The sequence below is a fragment of the Meleagris gallopavo genome, chromosome 3 (assembly GCF_905368555.1).
Source record: "Meleagris gallopavo chromosome 3, MGAL_WU_HG_1.1, whole genome shotgun sequence".
Classification (NCBI taxonomy): Eukaryota; Metazoa; Chordata; class Aves; order Galliformes; family Phasianidae; genus Meleagris; species Meleagris gallopavo.
In genome coordinates, this window is record NC_139406.1 from 49,274,339 (window position 1) to 49,295,701 (window position 21,363).

Consider the following 21,363-nt stretch of genomic DNA (forward strand, 5'->3'; position numbering starts at 1 on the left):
CCACCAAGAGAGAACAAGGTAACACAGATGTGCATCTGGTAGGCAGGCCAAAAGCACTCTGGAAACCACAGAATGGCTGAGATTGGAAGGGATCTCTGGAGGCCATTTTGGACCAGTCCTCTGTTTAGGCAGCAACACTCAGACTCCAAAACCTCTTCTGGGCAACCTGTACCAGTTACCCACATAGAAGCCTCTGTATTTCAACTTGTGCCCACTGATTCCTGCCTTGATGTGCCCCATGGCAACAACTAATGTTAACAGGACACACATTTCTGCTGTCATATCTACAGCTGTATTTTATACAGTAATTTGTAAAAGAATGCATTAAATAGAATAAATGGGAAATGAGATTGGAAGAAGAAAAAAGTATCCAAAGATTTTGAGTTAAGATTTAATTAGAGTTAAGATCAATCACAGAGATATAGGTCAAACAAGAGGACTCTCCAAGATGCCACCTATCAGGTGGTTCATTTACGTTCATTTTGTACATCTTTATGGAACAAGCAGTACTGGGGATGCACATTCATTTTAAATTAACAGTTAGCCCATTCTGTGTTTCTCATGACAGAGTGACAAATTCAGGTGTCATATTTGGTGTGCGAGATAAATAATACACACATTGCATATAATAGCTTTATTGAGCAGTGATTAAAAACCAAATAAACAAATAGCACTTCTCAAAACATTTAGTCAGTTAAAAAGTTACTGTGTAATCACCACAAAGAGTGGATCGTGGTTTCTTATAGCTTCATGTCTTGTGGCTGATTGACTTTTGCAGAGAAACCAGGTATGAACTTCAATTAAAGCCATCTTCCTGGTTTGGATCTCTAAAAGACTTCTTTCTTGTCTGGTTTCTATCATAGATGATATGCTGGCTCATTTTTCTTCCACCAAAGTTGTAAAAACTCTATAAACTTTAATATTCCTGCTCAGCTATAATGTTTTTGTTGAAATTGGGCAAGAATAGTTGAAAAGTTGGAGGGGGGAGAGAGAGAACTCTCTAGTAGTATGCAAAGAGACAAAAAGAGACGTATGATTTCCCTTGTCTTGTTCCCAAATATGATCAGGCTAGAAAAAAGAGAAAGTTTACTGTGGTTTCTACACGATTTTGAGGTCAAAGTACTAATACTCATCACTGTTGATTTTCCACTGAGGTTGTGTGGAAGGGAAACTGTGATGTTACCCGGTCACTTGGCCAGCAGGCACATGAATGAGGAAAGTCCCATGAAAACAGTGGGCTGCCCAGATGATCTGCAGGAGCGTACATCTTAGGGCACTTTGTCTCATAAGGCTCTGTTGAAGTTCTATGAGACATAAATACATTTACATATGCCCTCTCTAGAGTTGCTTAATGTCTTCATCTATTTTCCTGTGCCTCTCTCCTGTTAGTCTGCTTTTCTTCAAGGAGGCACTCCTTCCACTGCCTTGTTTCATGGAAATCTTGGCTTGGAACTCTTGTAAAGTTTGGAGAACAAGTTATCCTTTCTTCCTCCGATGCAAAGGTACGAAGAATTTCTCAGCTGAAGCATCTGACAAACAACATGACAGCATTAGATTTTAATGATCAGTGGACAGGAAACTAAAAAAACTTACTACTGTTTAGCAGCTCCCAGTTAACATAAGGAGTTCCTTTCACAAACTGGTGAGTGCAGAAAGATGGGAAATTTGCTGCTTAACTTCAGTAGGATTAATAGCAACAGGACAATAAATAACACCATCTTTGTTAAATGCAGAGGAGTTGTCTGATAGATCACTACTGAAAGTGTAAAGACAAAGAGAAGAAGAATGCTATCTTGTCAGCCACCTAATGGCAGTGGTCCTACCAGAAATAAGAGTGTATGGTAATGAGAAGGTGGCCTGCTGTGTCTAGAAAAACAGAGTAGCCCTTACTAAAAATACATATGGCTACACATTATCTTCATGAAAACGATGTCAAAATGATTCCAGAAGGTGAAGCTGTATTTTTAGCAAGCTCATTCTGAAACTCCAGAAGCAGAAAATATGTTTGCTACAGATTACTTCCACAAACTCTTTCAAATACAAATCTTTGTGCCAACAACAAACCTTCTTTACCTTTTTCCATCCCTGAATCCAAAATCCAGCATGAAAATCACAGGCATGGATTCACTGACAGGAAACCCAATGTTTACATTACAAGTCTATGTGCTTTGTGCCACAAAAAATTCTGTAGTTCAAATGATCAGCTTGGATTGCTGATGAGGAGGATTATTTTAATTTCTTTATGTATTTCAATTAAATGCATGAGTATTGATTTCAGAGCATTTCTTCAGCTAAAAGCACAGTGATTTATGTTGCTAAAATGCGGTTGCTTGCCCTGCCAAAAGCATGCATTTGGGAACATTTCTGGGTTGCTCAGTCTTTCCTCTCTTCTTTCTGCCTATAACTGCTAGTATCTGATGTTGAAACAAACCAACTACTTCAAAAGGCAGCTCCTGTTATGTCTTTTTGAGTTTGGCAGTCTTGGGGAATGGAGGGGAGGAAAAGTAAGAAAGGTAGATTCAGTGCCCATGAACAAAGAGGGGCAAAAAAAATGTAAAAGTAAAACAGTACACCTACCTGAATGCCATTCGTGCTCCCAGAGATACCATTTCAAGATTCATCTGTGGTCAGATACGTTGAGATTCAGGGAGCCATCAGCTCTTCAGCACCTGAATTCTGTGACTCCCGTTTCCATGAGCTCATTGTCAGCCTGCACCTTTATGGTTCCTTCCAGAATGGTGCTGTGATGTGCTCGGTGCTCCTTGCTGGGACATGCCCACCCTGGCATACAGCTTTGTGCAACCACAACGGGACAGAGAGCAGCCCCAGATTCTCACTGCCATTCTTCAGCTGGCTTCATTGTTGCTAGTTGTTTTCTACTTTGTTCAGCGCTTTGATTCTCTGCCACAGTGAATTTCTGTCTTTTGCAACACCTACATAAACATCTTTATTCCTGCGGTAATGTAGCAGTGTGCTTGCACTGCCCCTTCTCTTCTCAGGACCAGAAAACCCAGAATGTCCTTGTATTATTAATGAAGGACTGTCTGCATTGCCACAGGTAATACAGTATTCACATGAGCTTCACATTCATGAAAAAAAGTGATACATAACTTTAGCTACTTACAGCAGCAATTATGCTTGCTGAGCATCTACTCTGGATGTTATCAACAGGACCCCAAACTGAGCACAGCGGCTCACAAGGACACACTAGCACCAGATTAGCTTTACCAATGAACTGTTGGTGTAAAGTCCACTCCCTCCTCCCCTGCCTGCTAAGCAATTAGCGGTATAATTATTATTGAACTGTTATGCTGGTATGGTTCTGTGTGTACAGAAGTTGTGAAGCTTAAAAAGAAAAGGCACAACTTTCTGCTGTGCCAGCAGTTCTCTCATTAGGTGCATGGCAACACACTGAAGAAGAGCAGAAGAAGCAAAGCTGCACATCTTTTCTTGAACATTGCTTTTTATCTTCCTAGTGCTTTGCAGAAAATGTATCGTAATTAAGCATGGCAATGCATTTTCAGAAACTATCAAAATTATTTTCTCAATAAGGAAAGTGAGGAAGAGATGTTCAAGTGGACTTGTCCGAGATGCCAAAGCACACGAGTGGCAGGAAAAGAACCTCTGTCTAGTTCTCAGTTCACTATCATATAAACCTTGTTCTTCACTTTTAAACATTAAGTATCAGCAAGATTATTATTCTAGCCTAACAGCATACTTGCAATAATTTAGGATTTTTACAAGAAATCTACAGCCTGAATTCAGCATCTCATTTAGCTCAAAGAATAAATTAGGGATTTACTAATTTAAAAGCTCTTTCAATAGCTATCTATCCACAGTTGAATTGTTCAAGTCTCAAGTCTGTCTGTCTGAAGGCAATAGTACAATCACATCCTATCATGTTATTTTGTACAGACTAAAAAGAAAAGTGTTCTAGCTTAAGCATAAGAATACTTGACCAAGAAGGCAGAAACCATGTGTTTAGTGTTATCTTTTATCTTAAAAAGGTATCTTCTAGCACTCTTAGCACAGTCATCTTTTAACTGGATAACAAAGGGTATTCTGTACTGTTAATTGTCTGATAACTACTTTATATTTTTCTTGCTTCTTAAGTGAACTATTATTTACTTGAAGCTTGACATCTCAAGCCAACAACTATAAATAATGCAAATGGAACCTTCACCCCTTAATGTAATGATTTTTTTTTGTTGTTGAAAATTTCTCCAAAATAGCACATTTAAGTAGCTTTCTTCAATATCTCAATCTATTCAACAAATATTCTTCCAGTGCAGGACCAAAGCCACTTACTAATAATAAATTTTAGAAACTCAATTTGTTTTTACTGTTTGTGTTATACGCTTATGTTTTCATTTCTCTCAGCCTGGATAACAAATCTATAGTGTTGAACATCTTTGCATTACCACTTTGAATTTTGATTCTCATCGCTGTAACGTTTGCATCGCTACAATTTGAAATAATATCTGTTAGAAAATTAAATTATCTTTCAAGATTTTATAAACATGCATTTATAGTTTCCAAAAGTACTAATGTTTTATCAGGAACTTGATAGCTTTTTGCCTCCCACGAGAAAAGAATCTGAAAGTCTAGGTTACACATGTGAAGACAAAACCACAGGCACTGAAAAAATCAGTTTAAGAGCTCTGAATGGAGGCAGAAGGCAAATGGTGATTCGAAAGCATGCAAATGCTACTCAGAAATCTTGATGTAGTTTAAAAGGCTTTTTCATCTTACATACATTTCTAAGATAAAAATTGAAAAAAGCAAGAAAAGAAACATGAAACCAATCAGAAGATATAAGAACTCTGATTATACCTGATCCAAGTACAAGAAGATTCCCTGAGGACACTGAAGGTAACTGACCTTATATCACTGCAGAGAATGCCTAAATCTCATTTTCTTTAGTTTACAAGCAAGAGAAAGTCAAATTGGCAACATGTTATCTTGTTAACTCTCTTAACATGTATGATTCTGTTCATGCTTGAGGTAGCAGGAATTGGCTTCCAAAATGACTGGGAAGAGAGATATCAAGCAGTCTTTTGGGAAAAGATGAAAGAAAGTGGGATGACTGTGAATCTATCAAAAATTTGTAGCTGGTCATTCGGTGATTCCTACTCAGCAGCAATACTACAGGATCATCAATGGCCTAAAAGTACAATAATGGGAGCCACTCTTTTTCGCTCCTCTTTGAAAAGGTTTTCCTTAGACTTGCAGTTCTCAATCTAACAAACTGCTCCTCCCATTAACTATGCAACACATCCCATTCCCCAAGCATCACCCATCACCCCCAGTTTGCACACTGGAGATGCAGATGTCATAAAAGCATGGAGTCTTTCTCTGGTGGATGCATCCTGACTGGTATTACACCTTCATCTCCCAGCTGGAGCGTTCCTCTTGGTAACACACCAGGTCCTTTGCTGCTTCAGTGGCTTCCTCCCAGCTATGTTCTCAGTAGCTCCACACTTAACTCTTGAACCACGCACCCTTATGCATCACCTCTCCTTCTCTCTGCCTCCCCCCTTGCCCTCCAGTTTGCACATGTCTACTAGGTGACAGGCTAAGAGATTTCTTGCCCAACAGATGGGCTCACAAATAGGGAGTGATGAAAGAGACGGAAGAGCAGCTCTTTAACCACAGGGTATCCATATGCATTCACAGTGATGGGTTACAACACACTTGCACCATTACATGTTATAAGCTTTTTCGAAACAAAAGCTATTATTTCTTTTAATCTGTGTGTGCTGTGTTTTAAGGCTTCCTGAACTATAATAGGTTATTATGCAAAATACCATGCCTAAAATACTAACTCTCAGTCATTCTATTGCTAATATTTCTGAAGATCAGAGATAAAACAGATTCCCTTCAGTCAGTAAATGACTCCCCTACCTTCCCCCTGTACTCCCCATACAGCCATTATTTCTTGGTCACTAGAGTCTGAGAAAGCAGATGAGATCTTTTAAGAGTTTGACCCTTTGTTTTTTTCTGAAATGTAGATTTATTTTCTAAGTTACACTGCATGAACAGGTAACTTATTCATTCATCAGGCACTAGGTGCTTCAGCAACATCAATCTGTTCATTGGGAATGGAAAGAAAAGTAAAACAAGGAACTGCCTCTGAAGGATGCATTTCCCAGTTTACCTTAGGCTAGTGTTGCACTTCTATTTAATCCAAATATGCTGTAAGTGAGAAAATCAATGTCTACAACACAATTTGCAAAGAAAAAAACCAACCGCAGTTTGTTGTTCACAAATATTTTTTAAAAATCTACCCCTTATGCCAGCATTTTGGCTCACTGCGTTCTACTCCTCTGTTCTTAATGCTCCCTGCCGTAAGCACAACTCCTAGCTGGGGATTCCAACGCATTAACAGAGCTAGGGTAAGATTCCAGATCTCAGTTGTGCTGGCATGAAGATAGCTCTCCTCAGTGATACAGAAGACAATATCCTAGGGAGACTGGAATTAGTCCTATTCCACACAATTCAATCCAAGATGTAAGGCATATCAAGAAGCAAGTAATTACTAGCTAATAGCTACAGATGGAAATGTAACATGGTTCAGCCTAAGAATTTCATGACAAGTGACAAGACGACTTGAAAAAAGAGGGATTTTTTCTAAAAGGATGGAAGGTGTCAAGAGCAAAATAAAAAGGGTTACCTCTTCAGTTTGGGAGGGGCTGATTCTGGGCATTGGAGATACTTGTGGTGTTTTCAGCTGTGTACTGTTGCTGTCTGGAACAAGCTCTCTGTGGATTGACTGAATATGGTTTTGGAGTTCACTTTCTGATTCAAACTTAACATTGCAACTAGAACATCGAGTCTTCAGTCCCCCTGCCTTGCTTTTGTTCTCAATGGAACTCAAGTTCTCATTTTGGCCCATGCCTTGTCTGTTACTGCTTGAAGGGATGTTGACACTTGGACTACCACTTTTACTGAGATTAACACAGCTAGCACACAGACCATATGGCAGACCATTGATGTCAAGTTTCACTAAATCCTGTTTTGAACGAAATTCCTTCAGGCAAGAAGCACACTTGTACAGTTTCTGGAGATGCTGTGCGCGCCCCGTAGACTGCACGGCAGAACCATTTCCAGTTTTCTGCATGTGGAACGTGCCGTGGATTTTCAGTTCCAATGTGGAGGTCACAGTCTGCATGCACACCACGCAGCGGAACCCTGTCAAAGAGTTCCTCAAGTCAGGGTGCATCTGGCAATGCTCTAAAAATTCCTCCTCACTCTGCAGAGGCATCTTGCAAATCCTGCAGTTTCCGGTGTCCAGGCTCTTACTATGTGTGACTTTATGTTCAGTAAGAGTCAGAAGAGATGGAAACCGCTCGCCACAGATTGGGCACATGTAATGTTTCACTGGTCCCAAGTGTGTCTGCATGTGTTCTCGGAGCCCGTTTTCAGAGAAGAATGTTCGAGAACACACATTACACTTGTAATTCCCTTTAATGAGTTCAGCCTTTTTCTTCACTATGGCACTTTCTCCAGGTCGAATGTTGTGGTCACGAAGCTGGTGGTTTTGCAGGAGAGTCTCCATGGTGTAAGCTGCTCCACAAATGTCACAGCCATACATAGGCTCAGATGTGTCCACATCCTCTTCGCTGCCATCGTGGCTGTTATGGGACTCCTGGCTATTTGTCAACAAGGTCTGGAGCTCCACTTCTTCCTTCTGAACCTGCTCAGATGCCCCATTCGTTCCACAGTTTGGGGTTTTTGTTTCAAAAACACAATGTTTTTCCCTTAGGTGCTTTTCCAGCAAGATGATGGCATGGAAAGCTTTGCTGCAGAACTTGCAGTTGTACTTCTTGCTGTGCGTAGTAATATGGCACTGCAGCTCCACCTCTGTACCAAAGGACTCACCACAAAAGATGCACTTGTGCACTTTGCCTTGGTTCTCCAAGTGGTTGTGTTTAACATGAAGCTGTAGGTCAGTCTCATTGCGGAAATCCCAGTTGCAAGACGTACATCTATATACCTTCTTTTCATTGCTGTGCTTCACAGCCAAGTGTAGTTGGATAGAGACTTTGGAGTCAAAAACCTCTTGGCACAAGGTGCAGCGGAAGAATACAAATGTATGCATGTCTAGTAGGTGCTTCTGCAAGTCATCCACAGAAGTAAACTGCTTGTCACAGCTTTCACAGATGTAGTAGGTTGAGGTGATCATAAAATGAATGGTCACATGCTTCAGCAGAGACTCCTGATTGGGAAATTCCTTGTTGCACTGAGGGCAGGTCAGTTTTGGCAGGACAGTATCAAGATGTGTTTTTAAATGAGTCTGAAAACCGTCCAAGGAAGTATACTTAGCACCACATTGATTACAAATATATTCACCTGCAGGACGAGGAGGAGCACCTCCAACTGCCTGCATCATTTTTAAAGAGGTCTGCTCAATCGTTACAGGAGATAAGGGGCTCATGGCTCTGGATTTTTTTCCATTGTGGATGTAATTCAGTGCCAAAGGAATGTTCTTATGGTTCTCCTTGATATGCTTGTTCAATTTAAGAACGCTATTAAATATTGGAGAATTTGTACAGTAAGAACAAGAATACACTTCCACTACTGGATCTTTTGGGGTTCCGAGCACAGGGGAACCAAAACGGGAACTGCTAAGATCACAATGGACTTGTCTAATATGCTCTTCCAGAGAAGAATCTGTAAGAAACCCCATGTAGCAATGGGGACAAAAGAACGCATTACTGTCCTTAGCAGCAGGGTTGGCAAATCCATGAGAACATCGGATATGTTCCTGAAGAGTGTTGAGGTCATTGAACACTTCAGAGCAGAAGTTGCACTGATACACCATTGCAGGCATAGTGGAAACAATCAGCCCTGGATCCGGAGCTTCGTGGACTTGCTTAAGATGTTCGTTCAGATTGTAGAGAGATGGCAATACCTCCAAACAGTACTGACAGATATGGGCTTGTTCAGGTTTATCTAAATGCATAGTTTTCAGGTGTATCTGCAAAACTGCAAGGCTGGAAAATAACTGTTTGTTGCAATAAATGCAGCTGTAGGTAACTTTTGCCTGTTTACTTGAAGGACCAGTGATATCTGGCACTTGCTGAGCTGCCCGCTTCCTTCCACGGCCTTTTGGTATAGGGGGAGCTGTTTCCACCATTGTTGAACTATCCACAGAGAGATTGGAATCTGGAGTGGTACTTGAGACTGAGGTATAGCCAACAGTTACCAATGATGGGCTGTTGCTGTGGTTGCATGATTCTGGCTGCTGGTGACTGTCCATGTGGCTGTACAGCTCTTCCACAGTGTGAAAGTTCTCAGAGCAAATGCTGCATGAATTCTTCTTCTCACCATTATGAGCCTGCTCCATGTGATTCACCAGAGATGTTTCCTCTACAAAGAGTTCGTGACAATAAACACACTGAAGAGCAGATCGGTCTTCATTAGGAGAACACTCAGGGTGACATTCTGCAATGTGCTTCTGAAGATCTTCAGGAAAATCAAAGCCTTCTTCACACTGACTGCACTTCTGAGTGTCCTTCATTTTCCAGTCCTCCATCCGGGAAGCAGACTGAGAGCCATCCTTGTTCCTCTCGTGAACCTGCATGTGGCCGTGCAGCGAACTAGATGACAGGAATCCACGTCTACAAATGGCACATTTATATGGCTTGTTGGACGTATGAGTCTTTAAGTGAATTTTAAGATGATCACTCCTTGAGAATGCTGCATCACACTCACTGCAGTGGTATTTCTTGTCTCCCGTATGAAGCTTTATGTGGCGGTCCCTGCTTCGTTTGTGTTTGAAGAGACGACTGCAATACGTGCATTTGAAAGGGAGTTTGTCACTGTGACTTTGCTCGTGGTGCTTTAAGTAGCTGAGGCGGCTGAACGATTTGTCACAAAACTGGCACTGATAGGGCAACCCTGGGCCTCCTTCCTCTTCACCAAAATCACAACCTTCTCCATGGCTCGGGGAAGTCTGGTCCTTGCTGGAAGGTGATGATGCTGGCCATGAGCAAGTGGGGTCATCCTCAACATCCACTCCATCTGAAAATGAAAAAGAAACATGTCCACAAGCTTAATCCCTACAGGTCAAAGGAGATATCAGATGCACACAAACAACACAGGCCTGCTATTCCTAAAGAGCCAAAACGTATTAAACTCAGACTAGGGTATTTCTTAAACCTGTATCAAACAGCTTCAAGACCACATTTATTTTTATCCGACTGTAAAACATTAAAAGTTATTAAATAGTTCTGTGCCTATATTACCTTTTTATTGCTTTTTTATCATTTTTTCTCAGTTGCAGGATATGTATTATACACTGACACATTTATTAAAATGCAGATTTTAATATACTTAATGTTTCTTTTGTATCCATTGGAAAATGATTTGCATATTATGTGAGCATCTGAAGAGTCAAAGGAAAGGAGAAAATATTACAGGAATGATTTAAAATTAATATAGTCAACCCACATTCCTAATATTTAATAAAAAAAATTCCCTCTGCTTTGTCTCAATTTTTTTTTTCTCTTGAAGTTGATTTTGAATGTAGGCTATTAGTGAGAGAGTCTTGAGTGTTATTCTAAACACTAATATGAAAAATTAGAGAGAAGGAACTGGGCAACAGTGTAAATGGTAACGTTTTCTCTAATAAAGTGCAACCAGATTTCTCCAATAACTATGCAATTCAGTTCCTGAAAACTGGCAGCTAGATCATTAAATGTTCAAAACAAACTAACAAACCAACAGCCAAGCTGACGGAAAATTAGAAAGTTTCACAAGGGTCAAATGTGAACAGCATTTTTTTTTCCTTTTTCAAGTTCAAGAGGTTGCCCACCATTTCTTCCTTTTTGCAAAAGACTCAGCCAGCTGAACTTCCTTTGTCTAGCAGAACCTGTACTGTGAGGTGATCACAGACAAAGCAACTTGTGGAAAACTGGAAACAGGAAAAATGATAAACAATTATGATAAAAGCTGAAAGATTTATGAGTAACAAGGAAAAGACAAAACAGGAATGCTAGCCAGATGATAAACTGAACTAGCTATCCATGATATAATCTCACCTTTACACAGGGCAAGTCATAATTGGTGTTTTTTTAACCAGGTGTGCTCTACAATTTTTACACCTTTTGACAATGACACAACTCATAAGAACACTTGAAAGACCACTCTAAATCAAATAATCATCTTATTCCATTCCATGGGTAACATTTGATGGTTTTCTTCCTTTGAAGAGTAAAATTAATTACAGTAATAAAGCAGAGACAAGATAAACCTATTTGAAAAATGTCTTTCTTAGGGTGCTCTTGAAAAATGCTGTTTCTTTACATCTCCATCCTTCTCTCAAAGAAACTGCTACGCTAACATAAAAATTGGAGCTGGTGTATATTATGTAAACAAATTCCAAGCCTGTTTTCTTTAAGGTAACAAGATTTTACTAGATGATCAACATCAACGTCTTGCTTATCCACAGGAAACAGATGAGTATTCATTTCTTTCCTGCATCTCGAAACTGATGACAACACCATCTCCCTATCAATGCCAGATGGTAACCATCGAACTCTGAGAAAACAACCAAATACCATTCCTGGATCCTTGCCCACTGACACAATGCTTTTCAGCGTAAGCTGAAATTCCATGTTTTTACCCTCCTGTTTACCTCTTGAAGGGAGGGAGGTTCACAAAATACACTCACCTTTCTCACGCATGCACACACATAAGCACGCATACTCCATAAATATCTGCGTTTATCTATGTGTGAATCTGCACTAGTTATACTTAAATAAAAAGCAATCCCAAGCCTAAGCAACCCAAATTTGAACTGAAAGCGAAGGTGTCAGTTTTGTTAAGAAAAAAAAACTAAACAAAAATTCCTTTCCTCCAACAAAAGTACTATCGTCTACTGAAATGCTTTGCAGTGTACTAAAGCAACATTACTTATTGTCATAGTTACTAAATGATACCAGACAGTTGAGTTTTCAAGTTGGTACATTAATGACTGGAATATTCATGGGAGACTTTTGATGCAAATCTGTGTACAGCCTTTTCAAATTGCTGGGTTTGACTCTACAATTGGAAATGATCATAGCACTGCAAAAATTACTCATAGAAAAAAATGTTAACTTTTGTTACATTTTATTTCAAATTAACATTTTCAGCCAGGTTTCTTAAGTGGAAAAGCTTCTGTCCTTTAAAAATCAAATATACTTCTTACATATGGACGTTGCCAGATGATAAACAGAAATTTATGTCAAGCAACTAAACAAAGAAAAATAGCCTGCAACTGCCTAGGCCACATATTTTGTAACCAAATTTAGTATTAAAATGTATATCCCATTCAAAAATGATGTATTATTGTATAAATGTTTAGAGGAATATATAGTAAGCATTATAAATGGTGCATTATCACTGACACAGTAGTAAATCACTTTCTTCTCAGGCCACTGCCTGCCTGGTTTTACCTCTTATACAACTATTCCCCTTGGCTTGTGAGCCCCAGAGGGACATTGGACTGGCAGCAGGGTTGCGATCGAGCACTGTGCATGACCACAGGACAAGCAATGGGAGCTCCTTTTCCCCCATCCAATTCTCCTCATTTGCTTGGGTTCTCTCCTTTACTTTTTATACAAGGTTAAAAAAAATAGTGGAGGAGGAATAGTGTTATTACAGCACAGAGCCAGTTCTTACTTTAGAGCCAGCAAACACAAGTGTTTCTGCATGTCACACTGCTGTTAGGGTTTTTAATCCAAGCCCATATTAATCTGCACAGCACTTTTCTTGAACCAAAAAAGAAGAGAGCAAATCACTAGCTAAGTGTCCCTTTATGTTGCTTGAAATCTGAAAATCTGACCTTTCTGGGCTCCTGAAGAACTGCTTCCTCCCAGCCAGGCCTGGGGAACCCTGCATAGCACATCGTGGAGGACAACAGGATTTTCCTGTGCATGAGTGTCACAGGGCAGCCAGCATGGCTTCCCGGCCTACCCCCAGCCAGCTGCTGCTCCAGAAGGAGGGCCTTTGCATGCACTCACATCAAGGGCTTGTGGCAGGGCCTGACAATCTATGAAGGGTCCTTGCTCCTGCTGATGAGGGAAATGCCTTGCTGAAGATTGGCTTTTGTCGTATGGATTCCAGTGTGAGCGTGGCGAATGATGTGCAGTATGAACTCACAACATTCCCCATGCTCACGTGGAGTCCATAGAAATGGATCTGAGGACAGCAGATCTAACCCCTTCCCCATGAGGATGCTGCATCACAAGCAACCACTGATTTCTAGATGGCTGTAGTCCACCATGTGCCACCACGTGCTGAGGCTGTGTTCATGAGGTGGCATTCAGTGAGCAGTGACAGGCTCTAAGCCCGGTTGGGACGACCCACCCCTTCCCCTTCCAAGGGCACTTCACACAGACCTGACTTTATGCTGGGGGTGAAGGTTGGCCTGCCGATGAGATAAAAGACTCCCAACCCCTTTTTGCCAGTCACTCTGATAGAAAGCACAAACAGTTTGCTGCTACTCTGCATACATCCATGTGCATATAAATCAGCAGACACCTACCCACTGAGCTATGTCAACATTACAAATACTGACTTTAAATGTTATCGCAAGCTATTTTCAAATACTCTGGATGAAATTCAGATACAAGTCCCCAGGAGTGGCATACAACTATCTGGGGGCAGGGGAGGGCTCCAGGTATACCACAGAGTGTTTATGGAGTTTTAAAATATATTTTCCGTATCGACGTATTCCTTATCCTTTGCCACTCACTAAGTGCTACTTACCGTAAATGCTTTTTCTGTGTCATGGCAACTATTCTGAGTTTCAGTGTGATGCACTTAACATGTCCATGTAAATTTTTAATTTTTGGAACCAGTCACTTCACACTCACTGCCTCTAAGAAAGCTCTAGCACTCGCAACCAAAAAACTTCACTGGAAATCAGTTAAAAGTCCTAAAAGTCTATTTAAAGATGCAAATGTGTGTGAATAGTTAGTGCAGATGTTTTTCTCCACCAACTGTACTTGCTGAGTTTCACCATTTCCATAAAGCACATTAAAACAAGTGTGCGAACACTCTGAGATGAAAGTACCAAGCACTCCTGAGACTTCCAGTGGAAAGTAGAGCTGCCTGACTTTTCTCCAAGCAGACAGAAATGCCCATGATTCAGCAGCCTGAGTAAATAAAAGAGGTCCTTATTTCCTAATTTTGCTGGCTGGCCACACTGCAGCAGTCTCTGTGTTGCTGCCAAAGGGGATGCAAAACTGGAACTACACCCAGCAGCTGAAGGACTGTCTTTGTTAGCCAGCCAGGCCTTCCTGACCATCTTCTGGCAACAAAACTACCATATCCTGCAAGGAAGACCTCCATCTCAGGCTTGATAGTTCTCTAGTCTGTCTAATAGGACTAAACAACAGATTTTGCCTGGTCTGTGCTGGAGGAGGACAGCTGGAAACTCAGTTAGTAGCAGAGTAACACCTGTTCAGTCATATTTATGGGGGAAAGTGCTCACTAACAGAAAAGTGAAGTAATACCAGAAGGAGTTATCCCATGGAAGGGGGAGGGAAGAAGGGGGAGCATCCAAGCACAAAAGCACCTCTGTGGAGTTCACAGCCAGCCGCTCATGTGCCAACCTCAGTAGTTGTGAAGCCTTAAATGTGATCTTTTCCCTAGTGCTGCTGACTGAAATAACAGTACCACTTCAGAAAAATGTTATTTAGTCACCAGGAAGGTTTATGACATAGGCACATTTTGGTTGGAATACGCTTTGGGCAATTGCTTTATGATGCCTTATTTTACTGTATGATTTAAACACATTTTTGCTGCCTCTAGACAAATGGTCACCTTCCTAGAGAAAATGTCAGCAAATATTTATGCATCATAATATATAACATTCCTCTGATAGAGTTTACAGATACAAATTAACTAATATTCTCAATATCCTATAAAAAGAAGTTTTCTGTTTTCCCTGTTTTGCTGCTCATGTAACTGGAGCACAGAAAAGTGGAGCAGTTTGCCTCAGGTTACAAATGTAATCTGTGCAGGGGAGGAAGCAGAACTCGTATCTCCCAGGTCTGAGCCATCCTGCAAGAAAAATCCTTTTCCATCCACTCTGAAACACAGAGCTGGCAAAAAGCTGAAGCGAATGGACCAAACCAAGGAGAAAGCACAGCCATTCAGCTGATCGACACCCCCCAGCTCCAACCCCTACAGAAACTCTCTTACTGGTTTGCCCAGTTAGTGATAATGGCAGACTGGTCACATTCCATCCTACAGGACCCAATCTGAAGTACCACATGGCAAGGGACAAAATTTGTAACAGTGGATACACTGGAAGGGAATGGATATTTGAAATGACAAATGCCAAGCAGCAGAACATAAACACATCTAATAATACATCCTTCACATGCAATAGATTGATGAATGTGTATTCAGTGTATGCACTGAATCATGGTGTAGATGTTACTTGTTTTCTCCCCATCAACCAAAGAGCTGTCCACACAAAACTGTATACATACATATTGAAATGTTTGAATGGACAACATACAGCTTTGCCATTTTACCCTATAACAAACCACAAGATAGAATTCAAGTGGTAGGAAAGGAAGGACTAAGCAGCAGATAGGTAGGTCAGTTAACTGGATGTATGATAGATCTCCACAGCTTTAAATCTTTGCATTTTTGTGCAGGTAATTGAGTGGAGTGGTTATTATATATCATATAGTTTACTTGTAATGGCTGTTTCAGGTTTTAGTGCTGGACACATTTTATATTACTATCACCACTAATTGTCTACAGGGCTACCTTGAAAATGAGATAAGCAATCTTAAGGGAATATGCAGGTGTGAACAAATAGAAAATGAAGAGGTTGGATATTACTGAAATAAAACAATATGGTGCAGTGTGCGGAATATATCTAAGTAACAAGATCAAAGCATAGCAGTTAGGCATTAACATGGCTTCAGCCATGTCCTAACATACATGCCACTAAAAGCAACTATGATTTTGAAGATTTTAATAGAATTTGCAGAGAATACCTACCCTTAAAGTAACTCTAAATAAAATATATATCATTATATCATATTCTCCTTTTTTTTTTTTTCTATAGAAAGACACACAGTTTTGGAAAAACTCCAAACTGCAACTTTAATATAACCATCACATTTTTTTCACATCAGTGACCCCACATTAAACTCCCTCATTTGTCTCATAACTTATTAAATGGCTTGAAAAGTAATACTCTGTAATGGGCATTCAAAAGAGAAACGTGAACTTTAAAAATTATTTATAATTTACAGATGTTTTTAAAATCTATCAATATTTCAAAGCTACTTTGGGAATACCAATTAAATGCATTAACAGTTAAGATTACTGACTGGGGCAAGAACATACAGGGGTTCCTGATCAACAAAACCCAGACAGCCGGTAGGGAGGTTTTCCCATGTTAAATTTCATAAGAAAGGCAGCTCCGAGAAACAACAAATAAGATGCTTTAATACCTCCCAGGAAAAACCTGCTTGCTTTAATAAAATGGCTTTAGTACTTAGACAAGTAGTTAACATTCCTGTATCGCTCTCCTAAGTAACCTAAGCCTCCAGTTCCATTATGTCTTCTTCACAAGATATATTACTATTACATATGTAAAGAGGAGCGTAAATGTTTTCCTCAGTTGTTGCTTAAAGATCATTTGAACAGACGGAGCCCGATGAATTCCATCTTCTACAGCCAAATTAAAGAAAATGTAAGCAGTTGGCATCTTGTTTCACCTTTCAGATCACACACAAAACCCAATTTGCCACTAGGAGAACACAGAGCTACCCACCTACCCTCCGTTTGTTTGAGGAAGCCTGTACTTTGTGCCTCTCAAGGCAAAGAGAAAGAATAAATAATTTTCCACAGTCCTCTACATATAACTAATGGCAGTCACCATCCTCAAAGCTTATTATACTGCTTTACATAATTGGGAATCACATGTCACACAATTAATTTACAGGGGTTGTTTTGTTGTGACTGTACAAGCACTAAGCGATTCAAATTAGCTCATTTGTCCACTGCTTCAATGTGACAAACACATTTACACTGTACTTCTTCCGCTGTTAAGTTGCTGTTTCTCTTAGTAGTTGTTTGTTTGTTTGTACGGTATGAGTCAGAGACCACCAGGCTTGTTCCATCTGAAGCTAGGGTCAGGAAAAATCACCCTGAGAATAATTACATTTAGAATCAAGATAATTGGAGAGCAGAAAACCTATTGAAATATTCTAGCAAACGTGCACATAATAGTGGTCTCCTAAGAATCTGTATGTTAACAACCTCGTATACCAAAAGTAGGGACTCGGTTAATCAGTACTGTAGTAGAAAATAATCATTATAATATGTGCTGATAACAGTATTTGTGCTGCTTACTAAGAAGAACACACGACTAGAGGACAAGAGTTCAGGCTCCTCACTGGACACCAGTAATTTCTCATGTGTTCTGCTTTCAGTGGGTCATGCTCTCCCCCATCGACAAGACCAAAAAACTCCGTCCTTCCAATTTTTCCCTGAACTGCTTCTTCTGCAGAAGTACACCGAAGCCTCAGAGACCCTATACCATGGTTTCGGTCATAAAGGTAACTCTCCAATGGCATACAGGTATTAAAATGAATTGGCTGCTGCTTTCTTTCACAGGTCACAACATAAGGAGTGTGTCCAAAGTCAGCAAAGCATTCCTTTCTTTCCTTCCTTTCCAAAATCAAACAATTCAGAGGCTCACACCCTAAAAGCCGACTGAGCCCCGCTTCAAAGCTGCCTTTCGAGCCCCTGTTTCTACCCAGCCCCCAGGCCCTGAGAGGAGATGGGCAGCCTGTCAAAACCTCCGTAGCTGGAGGCTCAGACAAAAGATGGAGCCCCTGAGCAGCATTTGCAGGCAGAAACCCGTGAGATGCCAAGCACCACCTTGGGTTCTCATTTGAATATCGCCCTTCTTTCTGTTAATCTAGAGTTTAATCATGAAAGTCTGCAGGGATTGGGGGGGGTGCACCTCACACTCAGCCTGCGCCCGTCCCTCCCACCTGTGCCTCTATTTCAACCATCCCAATTCATTGCTTCATTGCCTCAAGACCAGAAATACACCAGCAAGATACATTTTGGATGGGGGCTAAAGTAGGACAAAGAAAAAAAAAAGAAAGGAAGGCAAGGGGTGGGAAACAAAAAGAAAGGAATGTGAGGCGTGAAGAAAGAAAGGAGTAAATAATCGCATCTGAAAGAAACCCAGGGAAAGAGGTTGCAACATTTTTTATAGGAAATGGAAAGTAAAAGGGAATGAAGATCAAGAGAAAGCAAGGCTGTCACTTAACGCTTTCAAAAACATAGCGGTGTTATTTTACAGTGTGTTAGAGTGAAATACAGTAAATAAACACAGAACTGCTTATTCCTTCAAATGACAGAGATGTGGTGGCGGTCTTATTTACACAGGTGAAAACTCCTGGACCTAGATCTGCAAAGGGACTTGGGTGTCTCCAGGAGCCTAAGAAGCAAAGAAAGCAGAATTCATGGGGCCCCGAGGGGAAGCAGGAAAAGGTCTGCAACCTCGCAGCTTGGGCATGCAGCTGGGAAAGGAGAGGACTGGGCTCTTTATACATTAAAGAGTGGCTGGATGAAAAACAAAAATAAACCTAAGTGCAAGTTCCAGACTGCAAGAGCCCCAGCACTGAGTGTAATTCGCAGTAGGTTAACAGTCCTTTCTCGAATGTGCTCCTACCAGCCCTATGAATATGGTGCTCTTTGCTCCAGTGAGCCCAGCTTCCATGGGAAGAGACCCCTGCAGATCCGAGGACCTTCTGCTTAGAGGCAGGAAACGGGGCTTTGAATCCCCTCAGGATGCTGAGGGAATGAATCTAGGCCTTGTGCCATTTAGTACTCGAACTGCTTGGCCCCTATATAGGGAAGCCAGGAACACTGCACTTTCTACTGTAAGTGCCTGCTGTGCTCTGAGCTTAGCAGCAGGCTGATTAAAGGTGATGGGCACCCAGATGCTCAATCTAGGGTGATTCACAGAGACTGCCAAGCCACAGATACCTGACAAACTTTTGGTTCAAAAAAAGGCACTGACCAAACTGGGGAGGACCCAGAGAGGTTGTTTTTGGATTTCTATTTAGCTTCTTATAGTTCACTTGTATCACATCTTAGGCTTTTTTTTTTTTTTTTCAGCTCTGGCTGTTAGTGCAGATGTGCCGCACAGCTGTTCAAAGTGATGTCCCCGAGCAAAGATAACCTTGGTTTTTAAGCTAAGTTGGTGCTCAGAATGGCACAAAAATGCTTACTCTCGGGCAGTACAGTCACCTTGGGGCAGCATGGCTCCAGTACCCTTTCTCTGGTTGGACTAGACCATCTCAGTGGTCTTTTCCAATTGTAACGATTCTATGATTCACTACAGGCAACTTGCAGTGCCAGGCAATACAGCCCTCTCCCAGCATACAATAGGCACAGGTTAGCATGTGTGGCTTTGACTGAATAATAGGTGCTCTAGCCTATAAGTGGGATATGACAAATTTCCCAGTTGAGAACAGTCAGAAGACCAAATGCTACTATAAAGCTGTCACCTGTAAATATCACATCTACCACCTGCCTTCCTATCTTGCGGGTCGCCAATCCATCCTTCTGGAATTTTGCAAGGTGAGGGTTGCATTTAAAATACATAGCTTCATTCAGCTCTTTAATGGTAATAAAGGCTTATCTGGGCAATTTACTTATGGAAGATGGAGAGATTCTTTGCAGAAGGCAGCATTTTCCTTCCACTCTGTATAATTTCCACTCATCAAAGCCTGCTGAAACTCATGATGAACTGTCTGAAACAGAGGCCTCTCCAGAAATAAAGAGAACTCTGCTTTGTTAAAGCATATATCTAAAACAATCCTTTGTAGCTTCCTTAGTGTAGAATGGAAGCTCGGTGTGAAATACAGTAAATTAAGCCTTCTGCTGTCAGGGCTGGAAATAGGAGTAGAGCAGAACAGTGGCTGGATTTGAAATGATTTTTTTTTCCTATTGGCTTCATTTACATCCTGTCTAAGGTCTTCTGAGCAGCTCAAGGTGTCTTATCTCTGGCTACCAGGGGGTATTTTGCAGTCAAAGCAGTTAACGTACTTTCTCTCTCTCTCTCTTTTTTAAGGCCATCTTATCTTATCAGACAGATCTCTCCAGGCTGAGGAGAACCCATACTTATCAGTAGCTGTACGCTGTATTGACAGCTCAGTGCTGCTAGGGACAAATGAAAGCTTAGGGTAGAGAAAAATCAGTTAACCTGTTCCACACTCAGTTTAGACTAATCTTTGGTTTGTCTAACTTCAGGAAACATTGTACATCTTTGCTCTGTTTACTTGGACAGCAGAGGCACACAGTCACAGCATCAATCACTAGATCTGGTACAGAGGCATAAGAGGCTGCCATAATAATCCCCAAGGCAGTTTGCCTGTTGACTTTCAACCTCCAGCAACTCCTTCTCCAGGTGACTTGGGGGCAGCTGACTGTTCTAGGAGCGACTGAGTCTTGCTGGGATTGCACAGCAAAGCAAAAACTGTGGGCTGCAGACACTTGCCATGTAGAAAGCAGCCTTCCCCCAGGCACAGGGAAATGTGCATGCTGAGGGCGAAGAAAGGAAAGTAATCCCCATACGATACAGATGGGAACAATGAGGCTGGAGGTGAGCCTAAAAGGTTGTTGGGGGAGCAGAAGCAAAGGTGAAGAAGTGGTTTGTTTAGACCTGTCCTCCATATCCTGCTGCAGTAAACTTTACAAGACACACATAGTAACTAAGAGCAGCCAGTCCTGCCAGCTGGTATCTCCAGGAAATAGCAACCAGCCTTCTCACCACCAGAAAGGATATAAATGGCAAGATTCTTCTCATCCTTTGCTTGATGTCAAGAGCAGTGATCCAGGTCTAAAAAGTTGCAGCTGCTGCTACTGACATATCATTCACCATAATTTCAGGTGAAAAAAACCTGCACCTGCACATTTAGCCTTGCACTGGTCCTGCACTATAGTTTTTATGCCTATTTTTTCTCTCTCCCCTTCGTATCCAGACACTTCCCGAGCACTTTTGTATTAGTGATAACCCTACACTTTCCCTGCAGAGAAGGTTCGCTATTAATTGTCCATTATCTTGGTGTGTCAGCACAAAGGAGAGGGGAAGAAATTCTCATCCAAATGGTTTCACCTCCCTCTCCTGAGAGTGATGCCCTTGTCAGGGCATTAAAGACATGAAAACCTGCCACTTATCAGAATTGTGTTTGAATCGAACTACTGTCCTTGAAAACAGTAGACACCAGATACCATCAAAATAAGCCACACTGGCAGATCCTGTTCCGCTGTGACTCAGGCTACCTTTATAAAGCTTATATATGCATTTGCACATGG

General features: G+C 41.1%; 1 protein-coding gene and 1 long non-coding RNA gene across 14 annotated transcripts in view; both read right to left on the reverse strand.

Moving 5' to 3' along the window:
- The window catches only part of ZNF521 (zinc finger protein 521), a 234,291-nt gene that overhangs the window by 128,496 nt on the left and 84,432 nt on the right, over window positions 1-21,363 (reverse strand). For all 13 annotated transcript variants that reach the window (XM_085220908.1, XM_085220907.1, XM_085220906.1 and 10 more), the window contains one exon: window positions 6,674-10,026. In XM_085220908.1, the coding sequence (XP_085077034.1) occupies window positions 6,674-10,026 (3,353 nt within the window). The remainder of the gene's footprint in view (window positions 1-6,673; window positions 10,027-21,363) is intronic.
- Window positions 620-6,666, reverse strand: LOC109366757 (uncharacterized). Its single transcript, XR_002113321.2, has 2 exons — window positions 2,578-6,666; window positions 620-1,529 (listed from the first exon to the last, which is right to left on the reverse strand). It is a non-coding gene; the product is annotated as an uncharacterized LOC109366757 (long non-coding RNA).